The sequence below is a fragment of the Aptenodytes patagonicus genome, chromosome 8 (genome assembly GCF_965638725.1).
Source record: "Aptenodytes patagonicus chromosome 8, bAptPat1.pri.cur, whole genome shotgun sequence".
Classification (NCBI taxonomy): domain Eukaryota; kingdom Metazoa; phylum Chordata; class Aves; order Sphenisciformes; family Spheniscidae; genus Aptenodytes; species Aptenodytes patagonicus.
In genome coordinates this window covers 25465993-25488947 of record NC_134956.1, presented here as the reverse complement: position 1 = coordinate 25488947, position 22955 = coordinate 25465993, and the positions used below count along the sequence as shown (strand labels likewise).

At 35.6% G+C, this 22955-nt stretch overlaps 1 protein-coding gene across 8 annotated transcripts in view; it reads left to right on the top strand.

Moving 5' to 3' along the window:
- Positions 1-22955, top strand: part of NR2C2 (nuclear receptor subfamily 2 group C member 2) — a 47139-nt gene that overhangs the window by 4110 nt on the left and 20074 nt on the right. For 7 of the 8 annotated variants that reach the window (XM_076346763.1, XM_076346769.1, XM_076346771.1 and 4 more), the window contains 6 exons: positions 12039-12149; positions 15901-16101; positions 17321-17423; positions 18481-18660; positions 20806-20953; positions 22621-22714. In XM_076346763.1, coding sequence (XP_076202878.1) covers positions 12039-12149; positions 15901-16101; positions 17321-17423; positions 18481-18660; positions 20806-20953; positions 22621-22714 — 837 coding nt within the window. Of the gene's footprint in view, positions 1-581; positions 682-12038; positions 12150-15900; positions 16102-17320; positions 17424-18480; positions 18661-20805; positions 20954-22620; positions 22715-22955 lie in introns of all 8 variants that reach the window. The other variant, XM_076346768.1, reaches the window with a different exon arrangement.

Sequence of the window (22955 nt, the reverse complement as noted above, 5' to 3'; positions counted from 1 at the left end):
GGTTTAATATCCTTCAGATTTACTATGCTTTATCGTGTGATTACATAACCAAGGGATTCATAAATAATGAAGAGCGAGTAGGCTAAGAGACCTCTGTAGACAAGGCCACTTTTCAGACATTAGTTTGGGGTTTTTTTTGACCTATTGAACTAAGATTACACTTGGATATTAAAAAAATTATTTTTAGTTCAAGAAGAAGCTCTGTATATGAAGGAAATGTGTGTGATTGTGTTTTCAGAAATGGATTCGAGATTCCTTACTTAGAGCAATTTTTTTCTAAAAAATGTTGGTTCTTTTTAAATCGTGTGGAAAATGGCCTACTGAGTGTCCTAGAAATAACATCTAAGGAGTCGTTTCAAAAAATTTAACACTGAAAACTGACAAGCGAATTTTCACTCTAGTTTGTTATATCAGGTATCAATTTGGCAAGCTACAGTTTTTAAAAACACTTCCAAACAAACTTGGAAATAAAAACCTGTAATGGAAATACTGGCAAACCTTATACTATTTTGATAGAACTTGAGTGCTATAATCACATCTAAGGCACATAAAATATGTGACATTTGTAATTCCTCGTGCAGGAAATGCACCGTGGTAACATAGTGTGATGGTTGTATCTTGCCACTGGAGAGATCGCTCCATCTCAAGAGTGTATGAAGCTCTGTGATTTCTTCCTGGCCGGTGGGTAAATAGAGGGCTTCATCTCTTTATAGTATTCAACTCCTCCTTAAATTATATGCCTGTCCACTGCATAACACCATGAAAACTTTGTTCATGGAAAAACAGTTATAAGCAGCATTATATCATTAAGAATTAATTAATGGTATGACCATGTTAACGTTGAACCATTTCTTTATGAATGGCTGGCTGCCTGCTATTTGTGTCTTCAGTCAGATACAGGTTTTAATACAGGTAAATACATTACTAGTTTTCTTGAAGTATGCTAAAATTCTATATTTGTACTCACTGTTTCTCGGAGAAAATGTAGCATGGAACTTGGCACTGGCCTTAAAAAATGAGAGGCTTTTTCAGAATATTATATTTTTCATCAATGAAAATTAAGTGGAAGGAGAGAAAGAGTCATTAATCATGCACTGAATTTTAAGTTATGAATGATGAGAGACAAGTTGCAAACAGAATAACTTAATGCAAATATTGGCAGGTTTAGCTATATCTGCATCTTTCTTTTTCAACATAATTGCCACCTATGTAGTGCATGGGTTTATTGAGAACTATGATGCCAAGCACCAAATCAGACTGTCATGAAGTAAGCCACATGTTGTTTTTCTTTCTTGAGCAATAGTTCATCAGATTTGTCTTCCGTGAAACTGTGAATGTTTCATAGAAGTCACTGAGCACACTCCAGTACTGCATGTATTTTTTTACTTACTCTATTTTTAGGACTTTGTAAAATTGTCCTTGTAATGGTTTCAAATGGTTTCACTGCTGTTGCTTGCTTCTGCTTTATTGCAGTGTTGCTTGTTGCATTTTTCCAACTGTGTATTTCTGAACAGATTGGGTGAGAGAGTTCCATTTTTAGTGTCTGCAGTTGCCTTTACTTACAGGTCACGACATTGGAGAACAGAGAGCAGCTAGGGGATTCAGAGGGAATTTCAGCAATTCCTCCTCATCCAGAGTAGCTTTTGAAAAGCACAAAAAATACTTTAGCCTTAATGCAAAAATAAGTAATGCTGCTTTTCTCAAGTATTTATTTAGTACTGTCACTGTGCAATATATCAGTGGCCCAGGTTCAGTCCCAGCACCAACGTAGCTTCGATTTGCATATTGTTTAAGAAAAACGTGTTTGGTTATGAAGTGGAGATGTATTTCTCTGTGTATTGCCTTAGTTTTTAATGCAAGGTTTTTAAACAGAACTGTCACTGTGGGGAGGAATAAGGGCTATTTCCTCTTTCCAGCATCAGCTCTGATGTGACCAGGAAGAACTTTTAGTAGTTGCTAAAACTGTCCCCTTTCAGTTCCATGACGGCCACAAACTATTCCCAGTGCATCCTTTTTCTCTGTCAGAGGCTATAGGGAGAGAGGCACAGGAGATGACTGTTGAGCCCTTGCTTACTGGGATCTCGTTTATGCCAGTTGCATTGCTGGAGGATTTCAGTTGCTTTCAGTTCCCTCAGTGCACTGATAAGAAACCTATCAACACCTTGGGCCTTTCTAAAAGTATGGTTTGCCATGGGACTGAAAAAATACTGGATATCTTTGTCACATAAAGTATTTTCTTGACCCGCTTCAGATCTCTCTGACACGTTACATCATAAGTAATTCAGCAATTTAGGTTTAAGTCCAGGTGAAGCACGATGTGCTGAAAAAGGAGAGTAGAAACACTGCTGTTGTGATGGAATAAGTTTTTGCTTTGTTGTAAGAATTAATGAAGTGTAAAGTAAGTCCATTTATGTTTAATATTTTATTATTATCATTGGCCATTTTCTCATTTCTTGGTGAATTTTCAAGGTGGAGTTTTGACGCTGAGTCTTCTCAAACAATTTTTAATTCAAGTATAGCTTTTCTCAAGTTACTGTTAATTGCATAAGACCTAGACATACTGTCAGCCTGAGGTATCTCACACAAAGTGCATATTGGAGTAATGAGATCCTACATGGCTTACGCAGTTTGGCAGCCTCTGAATTCAAGAATGTTACCAGATGTGGCATAGCCACTGGTGTAATGTAGGAATTGGGGTGTTATGTAAGGTGTAGTCTGTGATTTTTTGGCAGTGCAGATATGCCAAGAATTGCAGCTTCTTCCATGACTGTTGCCTTCATATGTCTCATGCAAGATCTTGCATCAGCATCCTGTTAGGGCAGTTAAACTACAGATGAGTTCTTCCATGCTGGATCTGAATTTTATCTGCCATTCTACAAAGGGCCCAAGTGGTCAGGACAGTTAATTCCAGAGAGTATCACTGAAACTTTTTTTAGATATATCTTACATCTGTGAAAGAAATATATTTGGACATTTCCAGGCAATACACACATTTTTCATAAAAGCCTATTATTAATTTAATAGGTGAAGAAGTTCATTAGGAAAAATATTTATAGAAAAATAAGTCTTTCTGATTTGATTTGAGATGTAGCGTTTTTTATGGTGTAAAACTTGGTACCATATTTTTCATTGAAATTTTTTAACTTTTATGGGAGAAAACTTGTAAAAAATAATTTAAATTTCAGGGTGCAGTTGAGCATATTTGGTCTGTGATTGCTTAACTATGCCTTACTTTAATTTCTATTCTCTTTTCTATATATTAATAATATCTCTGAAATTGGTTTATGCTTAGTGAGAACTGACCAGTGTATTCAAGCAATACAATTACTTTGGCTTTTAGTGGCGTGAATATAGGAAATGTTCTTCTACTTAAGTTAGAGAAGCTTGGAGGCTTTAAAAATTCCTCCACTACATGGCCGATTGATTATTCCTTCAATATATTTCTCAAATATTGCTTTCATAATCAATGTGGTAGTGGGGAAATAAGCTGTAGAAAGTATTGAGAATTTGGTTAGTAAGTACAGAAATTTATTAAATATATACATATGCTCATATAAACACACCTACACGTATAGATATATATGTACACTATGGGCAAGTCAGTTTAGTAAATTAGTATGCAACTTAGAATCATAGAATAGTTTGGGTTGGAAGGGACCTCTAAAGGTCATCTAGTCCAACCCCCCTGCCATGGGCAGGGACATCTTCAACTAGATCTTCAACTAGACTGTATGGCTATGAAGAAACCTTATTTATTTCAAAGGACATAAAAATAATGAAATGTCTAGAGAACCTTAGTTTCAAACTACTGATTTTATATATACATTTATGTATTTTATATATACCTTATATATCAGAAATTTAATATAATATGATTGCAACTAAAATGTAGAATTAAAGTGAACTACTTTACTGGTAAAAATTCGGAAAAAATAAGTATAAACATACAATTTTATATATGTACATTTTTATGTATACAAAATGACAAAATGATGAATAAATGAAAGAGAAGAAGCCAAATTTAATTTTGCCAGCCTTCAAAATGCAGCTAATTGCCAAATACTTGTTTTTAGTTTAATGATGAAAAAAGCAAGGCAGTAGATATGTATGTTTCGAAGTGTATTTTTATATTTCTTGAGTTTTGTGCAGATCCTCTGTGTCATTTAATGCAAATCATTATTAATTAATTTATATACACTGCAGCATATGAAATTATTGCTAGTGATACTTGTTGGTTTGAGAGCCCAGGTGAATGCAGTCCTCTGCTGACTGGTCCAAAGCAGACAATTCTCCATGCTATGCCACTTGTGTTCAGCTTCTATCTTCCAGTGGTATAGGAGAAGTACACTTGGCATGCTTCATGAAATTGTTTTGTTCTCCCACTCTGCCTATGTATAAATAGTGTTTGCAATGTGAGTGCTAAAATGAAAATACCAGTTGCATCCTCATGGACTTTTAAGGAAATCAAACAGTAGTTAAGCATGAAATGTTTTTAATCTGTACTAGATAGGATGGGTTAATGCTGTGAATCTGAAAACTGCTTTGAGAAATGTGGAGTCTTCTTAAGTCCTAAAATTACGTTTAATACTGATTGCTTTTTCCTCTTTTCCCCTCCCTCCAGTTTGAGACAGATCGACTTCCACAATCCCTGGGCACATTAGCAAAAATTCCAGTACAAGATACGGTCCCAGTCTTCTGCAAGCACATGCCAGAGAGGTCATAGGCATTCTTACATTGACATTTCCAATAAGTGAAATACATACAACAACAAAAATAAGACTCTAAGTAGAATGATAGGTTTCTGAACTAATTTCTGAACAGTGTTTTCCTGTGAAAATTACTAGGTACAGTAATTTCAGAATTTCTCATTAACTTAAGAGGCCCTCTGTTATACTAAACATAATATATACTCTTGTAAGCATTGTTTTATAAAAATGTCACTGTTGAAATATTAGAAACTCTAACATTACAAAATACTAATTCTATTTCGCTATGGATGTTTATTACAGTAGCATAGTTGATGTCCTATAAAAATAAGAGTGAACGCCTTTGTAGCTGTAGTATTTCTGTGCAGCATATAGTACTTGAGAAAGTTCCATCAAAAAAAGAATTATCAGGCCCTAAAAATGTAACATTACTCTTAATTAAAGATGTATTTTGTATATTTTATATTATCAAGTCTTTGAGATTTTGTGGGTGACTTAGGCAGTTGTGACAAAGCTGTTAACTACATTAGTAACTACTAATGTAGTACTAACTACTACATTAGCATTTCATTTTAGCACTACTGTACTACTACTAATGTAGTACTAACTAACTACATTAGTACACTATAGTTGATAGGTTTCGTATTTTATTTCAAATTTCAATTACTTTGCCAGCTTGTCTTTTGATTCAGAAAAAAAGCAACTTTTAATCTTTTTTTTCATACTATGTACTTTTATAGTACTTCTGCTTAAGCGTTACAAGGATTCCACCTTCTCTTTGCAATACAGCTATTCCAAACTTCAGAGTTGGGAAGTCTACTTCTGAACAGAGGGTTTTGTAGTGATAAAGCGTTATTATAGTCAGGATTTGGTTTTTGTCCCAGGAAAGACAGCTGCTAATCAGGTATCATAAATGTCTTTCCTGAATGAATTGGACACATAAAAGCCTAGAGTGACCATGTTATTAAGTAGATAATAAGCACAAGGAAAATCCAACTAAAATTTCATTGGGTTTTCTCACATGTTTTAGGTATACTGCTTTTCCCCACAGTAGATCACAAGTAGTTGACCTAACATTTACGTTGTACCCATGCTGTAAATACACTCCTTTACAGTAATTATTCATAGATATTATTTTTAGAGAGTTGTACAATAGATAATTGTGTTTTCTATCAAGTAAAGAGCCTAATTTCAATAGTGAGCACACTTCTATGCTAAGATTAGGAGTCCTTGAAGTTAAAATAAAATACCAGTGCTACTTAAAGACACCTAGGTCATGCACTTGTTGCATAAGGCTTTGTAGTGGAAGTCCACTGCATTCAAGTTTACTGTTGTAAAACTTGTCAAGTACATGGTCATTTTTCCCAAAACTTTACATACCATAACTTTAACAAATTTCACTCTCTAAAAATTTAAAAATATTTTCTGTTTTCACCCATTTGTCAGCCTTCACTGCAGCCTCATGTTAAGCCTCCTTTGTTAAGGAGTTTAAACTAATTAATCACACGTGTGTCATGAACTTAGTGTATGAATTCTGAAGTGTATTAAGATTGATTGTGCTACTTCATATTTGAGGGCCCAGGACTAGTTTAGAAAGGCCTATATTCCTTTAAACACATTAGCTTAATGAACTTTGAGGCTAAATAAAGACGCTCCACAGGGAATGTGGTGGATTTTCCTTTCAATTTTGCTGATTTGAAAATAATTCAAGATACAGGCAAAGTCTTTTCTCGGATTTCATTTTGCTGTTTACAGTTCACAGTGACCAGGCTGAGGGGCTTGAGAACAGAGGGAGAGGGAAGTTTGATAACCTAGGACTATCTTCCCCAGATGAAATTAATCTTACTATTAGACAAACTCCTTCAGCAGCTGGCAAAACAGCAGGAACACGTTGATTCTGCTTCCTTGGTTACAGGGAATGATAGTGCACTTGACCTTCAGAGGAACAGGGTCACAGAGAGGGCATTTTAAAACAATACTGGCTGCTTTCTGTGATTGGAATTCTCAGTATGGAGACAGGATGAAAATATCTGTGATCTGACTAAAAGTGACCTCGACATTTCTCTCGGATTGTTTTGCCCTCAGACGTTTGCTGAGGAAAAATGTAAATAAGACTGCAGGAAGAATTGGACACTGTAAGTACTAGAGTCTGTACAGTATACAGCTAGGGAGCTCCAGGAAGAAAACAGTACTAAGTGCATTAAAGCAGATTATTTTTCCCCTGTCTCTTAAAATAAGTGTATTTGATGTGTTTTGTGTAGGGAGATTAGGGGGGTTTGACCTATCTTTTACATTATATGTATTATTTTCTGACTATGTCTAAGTCACAGCGTTAGTGGTTACTTTTAAATGATTGTTGATTAAGCCTCTGTAAAATGTGGAGCACTGAAGTTTTCTATGATATATGGCCTACTTTGTTTCTTTCCTCATCTCTTGAAGATGAAGTCTAATTTGAGGTTCTTTCCAGTCTTAAAGAAATTGTAAGTGTATTATACACTTGAAAAGTGTATTTAATTTTTTAAAATATATTTTAGAATTACAGAAACATACCATTATTGACTTTGGAGGACAAGGTTTTTGCATGTACAGCTTCCAAAGCAGTTGCTTTAAACATGATCCATGTTTCATGGTGTCAAGTTTCTTCTGAACAACAGATTAGACTAGTCAATGTTATGTTTAATCTTGTAAGTGAACCTAATACAATGCTAAACTGTATTATCTTCCTGATATGAGTACTTAAAAGCCATTTGCTTTCAGAATACTTTGATTCAATTTATTTGGGAGTCTAACTAATGATAGCTTTATTTTTCCTATAGTATTTATATAAGCTGTCTGAAGTTAACCTTGTAAATCTCTGATAGAAATTTTTTAGTGTTGCATATTCTTGGACTACTATTCCTTTTTTTTTTTTTTAATATTTTTACTTAAGAAGTCAAATTTGGTGCAATTGACTGGGTAGGACCATAATAAAGCATCACATATTTATCCATTCTGATCCTTTGTAGATGTGCGACAATGCTCAAGGTAGAAATTTAGCTGTCAAACAAAATGACAGATTTTTTTTTTTTCCTCATTCTTGTAAATTGTGTATTTCAAAAAATATGTTCCATTTTTGCATTTGATTTATTTACCATGGCTGCTGTTCTGCTGTCAACCAATGGCATGTATATTCAGTCTGGAAAGAAGATTTTTAGTAGCAGTCAGAAATATAAAGCTGTTGTTATTCCACTGAGTATTAAGTAGGCAAGCCTGAAAAGAAGGTAAAATTTTGCATTTCAGAGTCCTACACCATCCTATGTATGCGTGTTAATTATAAAAATAAATTACATGTGCACACTGAAGCATTTATTGGTATTAGACAAATTATTCTCCATTGGTGCACCATATCTTCTCAGAAGAGAAGACTAGGATATTGTCTGTTTTCAGTTTAATAAATATATGTTCTTGAATATTTAAACATGAAAATGACATATCGGCATATTATGGCAGCTGGTCTCAAACTTACCCAACTTTATAGAGAACTGACTGTTAGACTTAAGATAACCAACTAGTCATGCAGTGAGGATGAGAAATAACTCATATTAAAGGAGACTGGAGTTGATCAGTGAAAATCACCTTTACATGAGGACGTGGTCCATTCTATAAAAACTGAGAAAGTGTTTTAAAGCATAAAGCACTAGTTTTCCTATTGACATGGTACGTGGAACCACTGTTGTACACTAGGACCCCTTTGCAGCAGGTACTTTACAAACCCAGAAAAAATAAATGGTTGTTTAGTCCCAAAATGTTTACAGAAGAATTTCGGTGCAGTTACCATATATATACTGGCATTCTTTTTATAAGTTGCTATAAATCCTTGAACAACATGGAAAAATAGATATCTCTATTTATTTCCAAGTTGCCCGCAGTGCATCGTGGTGTAAGGTTTGAAGATGCTTCAAAAAAAGGCTAAGGATTCTATAATTGAGGGTGAAAGAACTGGAAAAGAGTTTTAAAAGATCTTCTTTCTCTAATTTAGACCTTTTACAGGGTGCATAGCTTAGATAATAATTTGGTATGGAAGATAAGGAGATCATTGTTCAAATGTGTCCTCTAAGAGTCTTGACTTTGGGAGTCTTGTTTTTTTTTCCTCGACTAGGTATCTCGTTTTCTGCTGCTGGATGCCTTCTATCATCCAATAATTAGAAGATTCCACTATTTCTACATCTCTCCTGTATATTTTCCTCATTTATCATGCAACTTTTGTGACCTGTGTATTAAAGATAATTAGAGATAGTATGTTCGATTTAGGTTTTACTTTTATAGTATATGGGACTATTATGGTACAGGCAATAGGAGAGTAGAACAGTATGGCTTCATTAAGTGCTGTGTATTTTAACACCTTTGCTTCCCCAAAGAAACTGCAGTAAATCTTCCTTGCTATCCAAACTGTTTTTTTCTTTCTTCACATCACAAATGAACTTTTTTGTATATTAAACAGGAAAGCTTACAAAATTAAGATTTTTCCATGCAAGTTTAAATAATGACTAAATTGACACTACTTGGTTGTCCAGCTATAGAAGTTTTGATAAACAAATCATTCCAAGATTGTTTAAAAGGGGATTTAATAAAAACAACTTGTGAGCTTCCTGGTTTTGGCCACATGTCACTGCAGATATTAAACACTAATTTGATACTCTCAAATTCCCATATAGAATGCAATTATTATAATCAGTCATACACTAAACACAGTCTTATAGCTTCTGTGGGACAATGTAAATATGTACTTAGGGGGTGTTTATGAAAACCCAAATTATTGTTTATAATCACAATTTACAAGTATTGTAAATGATACAATTTACAATATAAAATTATTTGAAATTATGAAATCATCAAAATGCAAAATGTTTTAAAATGTAAGTAAGATTTATTTAGCATTAGGCAGACTTAAGTAAAAATGCAGGCTGCTAAGTCATTGACATTATAGAACATTTTTCCAAAGAACAGAGTTTTGGCCTATATGCATTGTTTTCAAATAAGTAGCTATGGGTTAAACTGAGTGTAGAAGAAATCAGTAGTGCCATACTCTGTTCATTCTTTTTATAGAGTACATCACTGCAGTATTTTATCCCAATTGAAATGGAATGTCTGCATAAATTTATATTGTATTGTAAGAATTTACAGTGCTTGTTATTCAGATATGCTGCATATGTAAAATTTGCTGTCGGCAGTCTTTTAAATATTACTGTGTTTTTCCATCTTTATGTAATAACTTTCAATAAAGAATGTGACTGCAACAGTATCCATGTTGTGCTGTTGATTGTGGACAGCAATGTCACTCTGGAGTTGCTGTAGTCTACACCAAAGTACTAGCGTTTTGTGTGCACTAACTGTTGTTCAAATATTTTTGCAACTTTTTGAAAATACTGGTGAACATATGCAGTGTATGGCAGAATTCTCTCCTTTGTTTTGAATTTTCTCACAAGAGTCAAAACATTGAGCCATGTCACAGGCTAGTGACTTGTGAAATGCACCAAGAAAGCAGAGCTTTTGTAATGAGTACAGCACAAATAAGCATATGTAATTTTCTTCCAAGTTACTATATTAGGAGTAGCAGACTGATTTAGCTTTCCCTCTACTTCATTGAAAACAAAGAAACAAAAAGAGATCTGGAACTAACCATGTTCTAATTCTTCAAGAACTTCCAGGATAATTTTGATATATCTTGTTTTGATTTTGTTTGGTTAAGCCCAATTTTTTGTGTGGTCAGGTTCCAAACTAAGAATGGCAAAAATGCATGTACCAATAGTGAAAAAAATACATATAGACATCTACATCTGCAGATGCTTCTCTGTGTTAAAGACTCTTATAATAGCTTCAGCTCATGTTTATATCTGAAAAAAACCCAATAATACTAAATAAGGTACTTTTTACAAGCATCTGTATATCCTAAGCTTAATAAAAATGGGACTAGATGGCTGTGGGAAGTGGCAAGCAGTACCTTTCTACCTGTGAGCTGACTGTAAGGACTAGAATACAAGTGCTTCATTTATATTACATTTACAATTATTAAGAAGGAACGATTAGTACTAACAGTTGCATCAATAAATCTGAGGATGAACAAGCACAAAATCTAAATACGCACAACTGTAGAATTATGTGTGTAAATGTACACTGCCAATGCCATATCCCTTCTGTAAACAGAAGATAAAGGCTGTCTAACCAATGTTATCTTGCATGTTGAATTTAACAGTTTTGCTCTGAAAATAGCTATGCAAGGGGTGTTTTTCAGGCTTTTTCTAGGTATTCAGAACTAGATTTGCATTATAGTTTGGTGCTCTAGAGAGATATGGAATAGAACAAGAAACAGTAGTATTCAGTTGTAGTGCCAAATTTAATCTTTGTCATGCTAGTGAAATCCTCACTAGAATAACAAGAATTAACCACATACACCTGAATACATGCTGAGTATATTAGTGATCTGTTGGAGCATAGATTCCAGAAAAAGTCTGCACCACTCTGAAGTAGAAAAACAGAAATTGGGGCACAATAAAAAGGGAGAGAGGATATGAGCACAACTGGAATTCTAATTTATTCTACTGTCTAAAACACAGATATCCAGCCATCTTAATTTTAACTGTTTACCTTAAATATATTGGACAGTTAAAATTTTTCTTACTTGAAAAATGAAATCACTGTTGTCTCCAAGTGAGCTGTATAGACACCACACTTTCAGAAGGCTTCATAGATGAAATAAGGTCAGAGACATAAAAACTAAAGGCCAGTTTGGTCAGATGGGAGTTCTGTACACTCTTCCAGCAGATTCCATCTATCTGTTGTCCCATATATGTTCCTGTGGTTGAGGACATTTTTATTTAGGGGCCTAGAGAAAGCTTTTCTAAATTTGGGCTACCTGAAAATTAAAAAATTAGTTCATAAAATACTTTAAAATTATTAAAAGGTGAAATAGGTAACATTATACATTATTGTGTATACGGTGTATTTTGTTTTTACAGAAGCAAAAAATGAGGCAAATGTATAATCGAAAGTTGAAAAAAGTATTTCTGCATTTCAGTAAGCTGAAGGATCACATAGTAATTATTCAGTGATTTATTGGGGGGGGGGGTGGTTTGGTTTTGTGGCTTTGGTCATTGTATCAAATTCATTCTGTTCCCCAAAAAAGCCAATATTCTGATAATTCATTGAAAACAAATCCAAGTTGGTTTAATGACTGTAACCTTTCCACTAAATTTAGATTCCATGCTATAGGGCTATCTGATCTCTAATAAACATAGATATTTTTAAGTGTTCAGTACTGTAACAGTAAATTAAAATTCTGTATGTTATTTACAGGTGCAGACTGTTCAGACTTCACTATCTGAATCTCCAGTGATGACCAGCCCTTCCCAACGTATCCAGATAATTTCCACAGACTCCTCTGTAGCTTCACCACAACGCATTCAGGTAAAAGTCCATTGATTAAGTAACGAACTATTGCATCTTCTTTTTCTTCTCCTCCTCCTCCCACTTAGGTTTATACAAAAACATGCTAAAGTCTATGGAAGACTTCCTTTAAATTTTGTGAGAACAGATCATTTTTAGTGCCGACTAAAACTCTTTTTCTCCCTCAGCATGTATTTGGTGATGACTAGTTGGCTGTATATAATAATTGTATTGATGATGTAGTCAGGAATATTTGCAGAGGTTAAATTTAGCCTATGTATACAAGTCTCCTGAGCTCTAGCCATAGCAAATGGGCAGACATTGTCAACAGAACACCGAAGATGGTCATCTCCAAGGGCATTCCCCCACCCCCCCTCTCCCCCCGCCATATTTAGGAGCCAGTGGGAGACTAGCCTATTTAGGGTAAAGTTAGCCTTTGGGAATGCTGCACAGTGGGTCATTGTTACTGATAGATAATATAAAGATACCATTAACATATCAGAATGTATGCAGTGAGAAATGATACAAGAATTGTTATGTATTAATGTTATTGGAGTGTTGCAGTACTGCAATACTGAGCTTTTGCCCTCCTTGACCTTGTTCTGTGCCAGTACAATACTCCCATGTACTTCTGCCAGAGGTGGTGCTGGAAAAGAGGATCCTGGTACTCCAGGGCATTTGGAACAGTCCTGGCAATGCAGCCTCCATCACAGGATGGGCTCTTCTTGGGATATGTCTTGGTCAGGGTGGGTGGGTACTGCCCCTATGAACAGCCCTGAAAACATGTTTTAAATGATTTTGACATTGTCGTTATACTTCCTGTACATGATACAATTTTTTCTGTAATGTTATTTTCAAAGATTCAAATTGCAGCATGTATAATGGTGTACATCATTAGTTTTTCTTATGAACTTCTTGTGAAGTTCATAAGTGAATATCATTCACTTCTTATCCAGCCTAATTTTTTTGTCTCCGTTACATACTATCATCAGTACTTATATCTGATCCATGAAAAATTACAAAGAAGTCTCTATGATTTTTCTTTATAGACAGCACCAAGGAGATGTTCTTCAGTTATCAACAACATTTAGCTATGTATTTTATCTAAGATGTTATTCCTTGAAGTTATCAACAAAAGGTGGAATCAGGCAGCCTTATTGTTTCACATGCTGATTCTCAAGATTCTGTTATGAGGGAAGGTTTCTATTTTTGATATAGTTGTCTGGTAACACAATCTCTTATTTTGCCTGGTAGAGTAACCATATCAATATGTATCAATATTTCATTGCAAGGTAGATGTTCTCATAACATGTATAACTGAAGCATACTGAATATTCAGCATTCATAAGGTAGGTATTTACACTGTAACTTTTGTTCAGTTCTGCAAAATAATCTACCTCCTTATATCACTGCTATTTCTGAAAAAAACCTACAACTCCATGATGAAGGAGAATACTAGGATGAGAAAAGAGTATTCCTGCTTCCTCAAAACAAATACAGGCAATATCGTAGTGGTGTCAGTCATAATCCAAGATTAGATTTCACTGTGAATTGTCCTGTAGTTAAGATCTATATGAAAATGATGGAGGCTGAAAAAATCTCGGCAGGGAAAACTCTGGGGAGCTTAACAACTTAACAGTTTTACAACAATGGGACTAAAGGGTAATGATTGTCTTTTAACCGTTGAGCTTCTTTGGAGCTTTATGTTTGTAGAGTCCATACACTTATGCACTGAAACGTTTATGCATATGAGACCTAAAATGGCTTATTCTATTCTGTAAATATAAGAATCTAAAGAGTCCCTGAAAAGCTCTGTCTTGTCCAAAATTCAATAGTAGGCTGGCTTCATCCCCAGCTTTGAGTACCATTTCCTTTGTGTAGGTTTCTTTAGGTTTGTAATCACAAAATGTAAGATTAATCTTTCCTGAAGAGTTTCTGTAATCTAGAAAAATCATCAGCTCTGTAATTCAGCTCCTGCTTTAGGTAGTTCTAATGCCTTTTTAAGGCATTCTAGCTTAGTAAAACTATCAGCATAGTCTTACTATTAAACTATTAGCATATGTCTTACTTTCTGTAAGACATGTTACACAAAAAGGACATGACAACTAGATAAAAAGTCTAGGTAATCAAAATTAGGGAAATAAATACCCTGTTATTGTGACACCTAATACAGTCAATTTAATAGGAGTATCAGTGTGTGTAAATTAGCATTTTATTTTCAGTAGTAGTTTTAACTCTGACATTAAGCCAAATACGTAAATGAATTATATCAAAATAGCTTTCATAGTCAGGTGTATACAAAATGAATACAAAACTCAAGAATGTACCACTATGCTTTTTTTGTCAGCTGGAGTAATTTTTAATTTAATGTTTTTATAAATGATCTGGAGGTAGGAGTCGAATGTACATGAAGTAAGTTTGCCGATGATACTAAATTAGGAGGAGCTCTGGACTCCCTTGAGGGTAGAGATGCCTTACAGAGAAATCTGGATAGACTAGAGAGCTGGGCAATCGCCAACCATGTGAAATTTAATAAGAGCAAGTGCTGGATTCTGCACCTGGGACAGGGTAATCCTGGTTATACGTACAAATAGGGTGAGGAGAGGCTGGGGAGCAGCCCCATGGAAAGAGATCTGGGGGTTTGGGTTGATGGCAAGTTGAATATGAGTCAACAGTGTGCCCTGGCAGCCAAAAGAGCCAACCATGTGCTGGGATGCATCAAGCACAGCATCGCTAGCTGGTTGAGGGAGGTGATTGTCCCACTCTACACTGCACTGGTGCGGCCCCACCTCGAGTCGTGTGTGCAGTTTTGGGTGCCTTGATATAAGAAGGACATCAAACTATGAGAGTGTGTCCGGTGGAGGGTGACCAAGATGATGAAGGGTCTCGAGGGCAAGACTTAAAAGGAGCGGCTGAGGTCACTTGGTTTGTTCAGCTTGGAGAAGAGAAGGCTGAGGGGGAACCTTATCGCAGTCTACAACTTCCTCAAGGGGGGCAGTAGAGGGGGAGGTGCTGATCTCCTCTCTCTGGTGACCAGCGACAGGACACAAGGAAATGGAATGAAGCTGCATCAGGGGAAGTTCAGGTTGGACATTAAGAAAAGGTTCTCCACTGAGAGGGTGGTCGGTCACTGGAACAGGCTCCCCAGGGAAGTGGTCATGGCACCAAGCCCATCAGAGTTCAAGGAGTGTCTGGACGACGCTTTTAGTCATATGGTTTAGTGTTAGGTAGTCCTGTGAGGAGCAGGGAGTTGGACTTATAATCCTTATGGGTCCCTTCCAACTCAAGATATTCTATGATTCTATTAAATTTCTGTGATGCTGTCTTACTAGGCAGAGTATACCCTTCATATATACATGCCATTCATCAGCTGCAGTCCTTAACGTTACATTTTGTTCTTACTCTGTCTGGGATCCACTATATCTAACTCCTTTTGAACAGTTAAATGTGATTACAAGATCTCCCCATATCTCTTCATTATTAACAATGTCAGACTCGCACTTGTCACAACTCTGTCTAGTATTTTCCATCTATGCAGTAGGTATGCGGATACATATATATTATATATATATATATTTGGTTTGATTTTATTGTTTCGCACTTAGGTAGGTAAGTGCAATAACTTTGCACCAGTGTAATAAATGTACAAATAGCAAAATAATAAATAACAAGGATAATTATCAGAGAGTATCATAGAATTCTGAGGCAGAATGAAAGGTTTTAAAACACGAAGTTTACTGTGGCTCATAAAATTCTTCAATGTGTTTTACAGATTGTGACAGATCAGCAAACAGGTCAAAAAATCCAAATAGTGACAGCGGTGGACTCAGCTGTGTCTCCAAAGCAACAGTTTATTTTAGCCAGTCCAGATGGAACTGGTACAGGAAAGGTGATATTGGCAGCGCCTGAGACATCTAATGCCAAACAGCTTATCTTTACCACCACAGACAACATTGTGCCAGGCAGAATTCAGGTAAATACAGTAATTGAGATAGACCATAGATCTTTGTTTTTCAGTCTTTGATTTTCAGATTATTTAAGTCTATAATTGCTTTAAGACAAATTGCAATCGTTTTCTAAAGATCTAATAACATGGATTAGACCATACTAATTGTAGCCTTCGTTATTCAATTATAAATCCTCCTGTCTTCACGTTCCTCATGCATTCCATTGCACTCATCACCCCTTGTTGTGTGTTCTCATTAAAATTCCAAAGATATAAGCGAATACTTAAGATGGTGCTTGTGAGGAGTGCCACGGATGGTCTGTTCAAGATTCACAGATATACAGAGGTACAACTCACCTGAGCAAACTTATGTTCACAATGCAGTATCGAGACATTGCAGTAAAAGCTCTTTGGAGCAGAAGCTGTCCTCTGTTACAGTTGTTTGTGGGTCTTGAGCATAATCCAGACCAATGGGAGCTTTGCAAAACAAATTATACAAACAATTATCTATCTCTAGTGAAATTTGAGATTTCTTCCTAGCATCCTTAAAAAAAAACAAAAAACACCAAGGCGCCTGGTCCTTATTGCTACTGTTACAATAGAGAGTATTTTACAGGGAGAAGTATCATTCTTACATAAATATTTGAAAAATCATATTTTCAGTCTTTTTAAATTTATTTTACTATGCTAAATGGGTTATCTGATGTTACAGAGGGGTGGGCTTTTTTTTAATTTTTCTGTGTTAAGTGGAATATTCTGAACAGAAGTTTTGGAATCCAAGGCCTTTGGAAGCTAAACTATTTCTATAACAGATCTCAGCTTCAGGCTATCCCCTCTGAACCATATACCCCTAATAGCTAGAGGAGGGATAGATGGGAACAGCACCTCAAATACAACCATCTTTGGCCAAAATATAGCAGCTGTTTGAGAGTAATTGCAAGAAGGGAAGAATACTGTTGACTGCACAAGTGAGGAAACTTATTTGTACTGAACAAAGCTAGGAGTTTTATTTGGAATTTGTTTTGCTATGACTGTTTCAATAGTCTCACTATTGACAGTAAAAAAACTCTCATTAACTTGCATTTTATACTACTTAATTTCATTCCACATATCATACTTATTCTCAAATTCAGCCACCTCTTCCCAGTTGATACACCAATCTTGTTCTGTAGGCAAAACTCCTTACTTTCATGTCAGAAGAAAATATTGGCTAATTACCTCTTTTTGTTCTGGAATTTTGTTTTAGATAGTGACAGACTCTGCTTCGGTGGAACGTTTGCTGGGAAAAGCTGATGTTCAGCGGCCCCAGGTAGTAGAATATTGCGTAGTCTGTGGTGATAAAGCATCAGGTAAGGAAGCATAGAAAGTAGTATTCAAGAAACTTGATTGAAAGGATGACTGGGATGAAGGGAGGAGGTTTCATGTATTTCAACTGATTTTAGCCATGCTGGTGGCAAAAGCAATTGAGTCTAAAATGGAAATAGATAACATTATGCTTTGTATCTATACACACAGAATAGTTAAACTCTCCTTGGAAGAATATTAGTTTGTACTTCAACTGGAGTGTATAATAAATCGGCATGTGCTGAAAGACAAAATAATGATTGAATGGCTCCTGGTAACTGAAACAGACTATTTGAAGCATTTAGTCCGGTTCCCTACAGCTATGGGCAACCATGCAATAAACAGGTCACCTAGAAAAGTCTACCTGCTCCAGGAAAACACTTCTTAGTGCTCTCTAACAAACTTAAGACTTCCCGGTGGATTTTGATCATCTTCTATCACAGAAAAGGCAAGTAGAGATCAAGTGAATCCTCAGTGTTTCAGATCCATGCAATAAAAAGGAGTCTATGAGGTAAAATTTCTACATTAGCCAAGGAAGTGGACTGTGCTTTCATGCTACAGAGAAGACACCTTTCTGTCTCTCTGTCTTGCTTTCTTTTATTTTTTTAAGTGTTTATGTAATTAAAACAATACCAGAATTTATATGTATAGGAATTTTAAATTAATTTTACAACAAAATTTGAAATGCAATCTTACTTATATTCTGAAATTACTTAAACTTTTAGCCTGTATATTCTTTTAATGTATCCTATAATCTGTAATAGCAGATAGAATTGCATCTGTACTTGTCCTGAGTGGGAACTACCACTTCACAGGTCTCTCATTCAGAAATAGGCTTAGCCTTCCTCTCTTCTCTCCACTCTCCCACCAAAAAGCCCTGACACTAGGTAAACAAGAAACATCCTGTAAGACTTTAACAATGCTTTCGTGGTCCAAAATGATGGTAAGAATACAAAATAAATTTAAAGGGTGACTTTTACAATGTTTTACTTGCTTAAGATAAATATTTTTATGCTAAAATACAAGTAATTTCCATCTGATAACAATATATATGTTTCCTAGGTCGTCATTATGGTGCTGTCAGTTGTGAGGGATGCAAAGGTTTCTTTAAAAGGAGTGTGAGGAAGAATTTGACCTACAGTTGTCGTAGCAACCAGGACTGTATCATCAATAAACACCATCGGAATCGCTGCCAGTTTTGTAGGCTTAAGAAATGTCTAGAGATGGGCATGAAAATGGAATGTGAGTGTTAAGTACCCAATGTGATACTGTGCCTACCAAATAATAAATATGTGGACTACCACTTTTTAGTGTGTTCTCTCCATTTTGGTGTATGTTGCTTGAAGGAAACAGAACTTTCGGCAGCCAAAGCATCTACCATGCCTTTCTTTCATCACCATTTTATGTCTGAGGTGCAGTAGTGATTTGTTTTGAATCATGTCTCATACTACTGTAGTCTTTGAGGAGCCCAGTTAGAGCCTCACTTAGAATGCATGTTACAAACACAGTGTATGTTTATAAAACAAAATATTTTAACATGGATGGACATAAATCTGAGTCTAATGTTCAGAATCTGCTTTCCTTCTGGTTTATTTTTGCTGCTTTTTCATTCAGTGATAGAAAGTAGTTGATGTCAGGGGTTTTTTTTCTTTTTTAATTTTTATATTAATTTCGTCATTTGTGAGCGTTGTATTATAAAGCATTGTATAAACTGTCATATTTTAAACAATATACTTTCATGTTTGTATGCAGTGCTTCATACAATTCCAGTGCTAGCATCCAAACACCTCTTTCAATGTATTTTGTTTCCAATTTATAGCACCTCTGCTCCTTCAGTCCAGCACTTCGTGAAGCCTATTATCTAGTTGTTTTGTGATAAATTTATGGAGAATTTAAGGTGAAGCAACAAATACTTCTCTTTTTCCACTCTGATCTAGGCAGGATAAGTTCCAACCACTGAGTTCAAGGGAGGCAGAACTTTAAGCTGTAAATTTGTTGTATTTGCACTCTGGAACTCCAGACCTGTAGTGATGATTGTTGTGCTTTGCACATGCTGTGCTGAGTATAGGGGGACACATTTGTACAAGAGAAACTGCTTCATTTCCAGAAGCTAAACCTTTCTTATCCAAATATGATTAGGATGTATGCTCACTGACTTTACTGGGCATTGGGTCAGGTTTCTGGTTAATATTTATGTATCCACCAAGCCAACAAAATGGATATACCTACTTTTAAGCTAAATTTTGCTGACAGTAACAATATTAGCAAAAATAAAATCGGGAACTAAGTAACTCTTGCTGATTATGAGGATAGAGAGAGACGTATCCATGTATTTTACTGTTACATTCAAAAGGGCTATAGAGGAGGGTTGAATTTTTTTGTTTGCTTGTTAGTAATGTTAATCTTCTAGAGCAATAACTGCTATATGATGAATTGGTAAAATGAATAGCACAGAAATATTGTCTCCATTTATGTTATGGCTTACATTTGCAAAGTGTGTGAGAATTAATATTAGTACAACACTTTTAAAAATTCTTTATATTATCCTCATAGTCCTTTATTCATTTTATTATTCCTCATTTTCAAGTGAAAAATCGATGCAGTCAAATGTTATGCCAAGCTATAGAGGAGTTTGTAAAGTTTAGTGACTTAGATTCCAGATAACTTTCTGTAATCTGTTTAATAATAATATCTTAATATTATAAAGATGCACTTTTCACTTCCTTTAAAATTACAAAGTTACTGTGTCTTACTATTTTTATTAAAAGATTTACCACACTTGTTTGGCACGTTGGAGACTGAGCTTATGTTCTTCCGGTTACCAAGTAGAAATATTTTAAATTTGAAAAGGTTAGTTTTGGAACACTGTTCCCTAACTGGGTGGAATGAATGGATGTGAGTGAATTGCATATCATGCAGACTTGTCTCCCAGGGAATTAACATGCATCTCTCGCGTAACTTGCCTATCTTGACTTTTTCTGGGTTTGTTCTGGGTTTGCACTGTTTTGACTCATCCAGAGTATGACTGCATCTAACATTTAGGTATAGCTTTACCTGTAAAAAATAAACAATTTGAAAACACATTTTGCAGAATGTTCCATCTTATTAAATGCCAGTGAAATAGCAAGCTTTGATTCCAGTTCAGCAAAACTTAAAGCAAATGATCAACCTGTGACTTTCTTAGTTAAAAATGTACATAATCACAGGTGTAGTAAAATTGGAGCCTGTGTTTCTTCAGTCTTCATATTAAATTTCCAGTTTTGCACTGAGCTGATACACCATCATAACTGTGCAGACTGAAATCCTACTGTGAGAATTTTACTTTCTTTTTGTCTTTTTCAGTTGAATTATTTCCTTTCAAATCTGCATGTTTCTATCTTTATGTAGCGGTTCAAAGTGAAAGAAAGCCTTTTGATGTGCAACGTGAAAAACCGACCAACTGTGCAGCTTCCACTGAAAAAATCTATATCAGAAAAGATCTACGAAGCCCTCTAATAGCAACTCCAACATTTGTGGCAGATAAAGATGGGACACGGTGAGTAGCTCAGTTTAACGGTCTTGTTTAAGGTTATTTGTGCGTATTACTTTGGAGGCACACCTATATTCTTTTTTCCCCTCTGCTGTAAAGAATTGGACAGAAAAGAGCTCCAATTCATGAATCATCTGTTTCCATTACCAAGACCAACCTAGATTGTTCTGCTTCTCATGAAGGTTTTTATGTCTGAGTACAGCTGGGTGGTTTTCAGTTCAGAGCTGCCTCTTGTCCAGCCAGGTCAAAGCATAGGCAAGGCAAATATGTGATATTCAAGCAAAAAGCATGTAGGCTTATGCCATGATGCAGTCAGGTTAGCACTTTTCTGAAATCAAATCTGCAAATGGCAGACTTGGTCTTCCTTCTCCTAAAGACGGTAGTAAAAGAGACTGCAGTGACTGCTGATTCAGATCCCAAGAGACTGGTTTCAACAACAGCAAAACAACAGCAGCTTCCTTTTACTATATGGAAGATATTCTGAGATGGTTCCCATGCTCTCAGCTGTCTCCATAGGCAGTGGGTGTGGAAATGCGTATCATAATAAATAGAGGCAAGATTTGTCTTTTTCTGAGTAGAATAAAAAAGAACTCTAGGTTAAATACCACATTTCTAAAACTGTAGGTCCGGTTAGTTTATGAATGGATAATAACCACCTAAAGATACTGGATCTCAATATTCAGGTTTTATTTATTTAATATATATTCTTTGTTGAACAAGTGACTCCGCAGTTAGGAAGATTGGGCTGCAAATTTTTTGGAGAATTGTTTTTCAGTGTTCTTGTTTGCAAGTCAGATTGTTCAAAAGTACTGCTCACAGATACATTTGCTTCTTTGAGATTTCCTTGTGCTACAGATCCCTTACAGTCCTATAAACAATATTATAGTCATTAAGTGTGACTTTCTATTATTTATGTAGGATTCAGATTTGCATAACACATGATAATTTGCTGCCTGTGGTGGTTCACAATGTTAGTTGTTAGTCTCAGACCCCTTAAACTATAAATTCCCTGCAGCCTGAACCTGTCGTGCATGCATTTGTATTGGGTTATGCAGACTGGAGTGTTAAATAAGTAAGAAATAAACTTATCCTTGCTAACTGCAAAGACTTCCCACTGTCTCCCTAAATTAGATACAGCAAAGGGAAAGAATGTTTGGTCAAAAAGTAGCAGAAGTAAAGGCAGCAGAGATTTTATGCAGACCTTGATTACATGACTGTTTATGGCTATATTTTGGAATGTAAAATATATTTTCTTGACATAACTTTTTTTCTTCAGTGCTGTCCAATGTCTAACTTGGAATGCACAGTTATGCCTTCCTCCAAAGTCTAATGCATAACTCTAGAGCTATTAAGTGACTTCTGAGAGCATGAGAAGACAACAACTTTCCTTAAGACAGAATAAACCAGCATAAAAAGGAAATGAGAGGATATCTGTCTGGGAAGTTGTCATTGCTTTTGCACAGGAAAGGAAAACATTCCAGTCTTTCTGTCTTTCAAGCTACTTTTTGGAAACTGTTTCAGAAAGACTTAAGTCCTGATGAATAAACTCTGAGCTTCATTAAATCGTTAATTTAAAAATTGGTAATCCCTTCTATTCTGACGTAAGTTGTTACACATTCTTCTGATTAATGTAAAATACTATTGACTGTCAGATGCCTTATGCTTTTGAACAGGTCAGCAGGTCTTCTTGATCCGGGAATGCTTGTGAATATTCAGCAGCCTTTGATCAGGGATGATGGTACAGTCCTCCTAGCTGCTGACTCCAAGGTATTATTCTTTCAATTAAGTTTTGAACATATATATTTATTTGTTCAGATTATTTTAGCTATGTACATAGACACAAATAATTCTTGCTCTTGAGAAGATAAGGTTGGGGTAAGTCTGAAGATCTGTACGAATGGAGGTAATAAGCTGATCAACAGGAACATGATTTCTTTTCATGGACTGAAAAGAATTGCATTTCTGCAAAAGGTCAGCCACAGGTAGTTCCCCACATGGTATGTCAGCT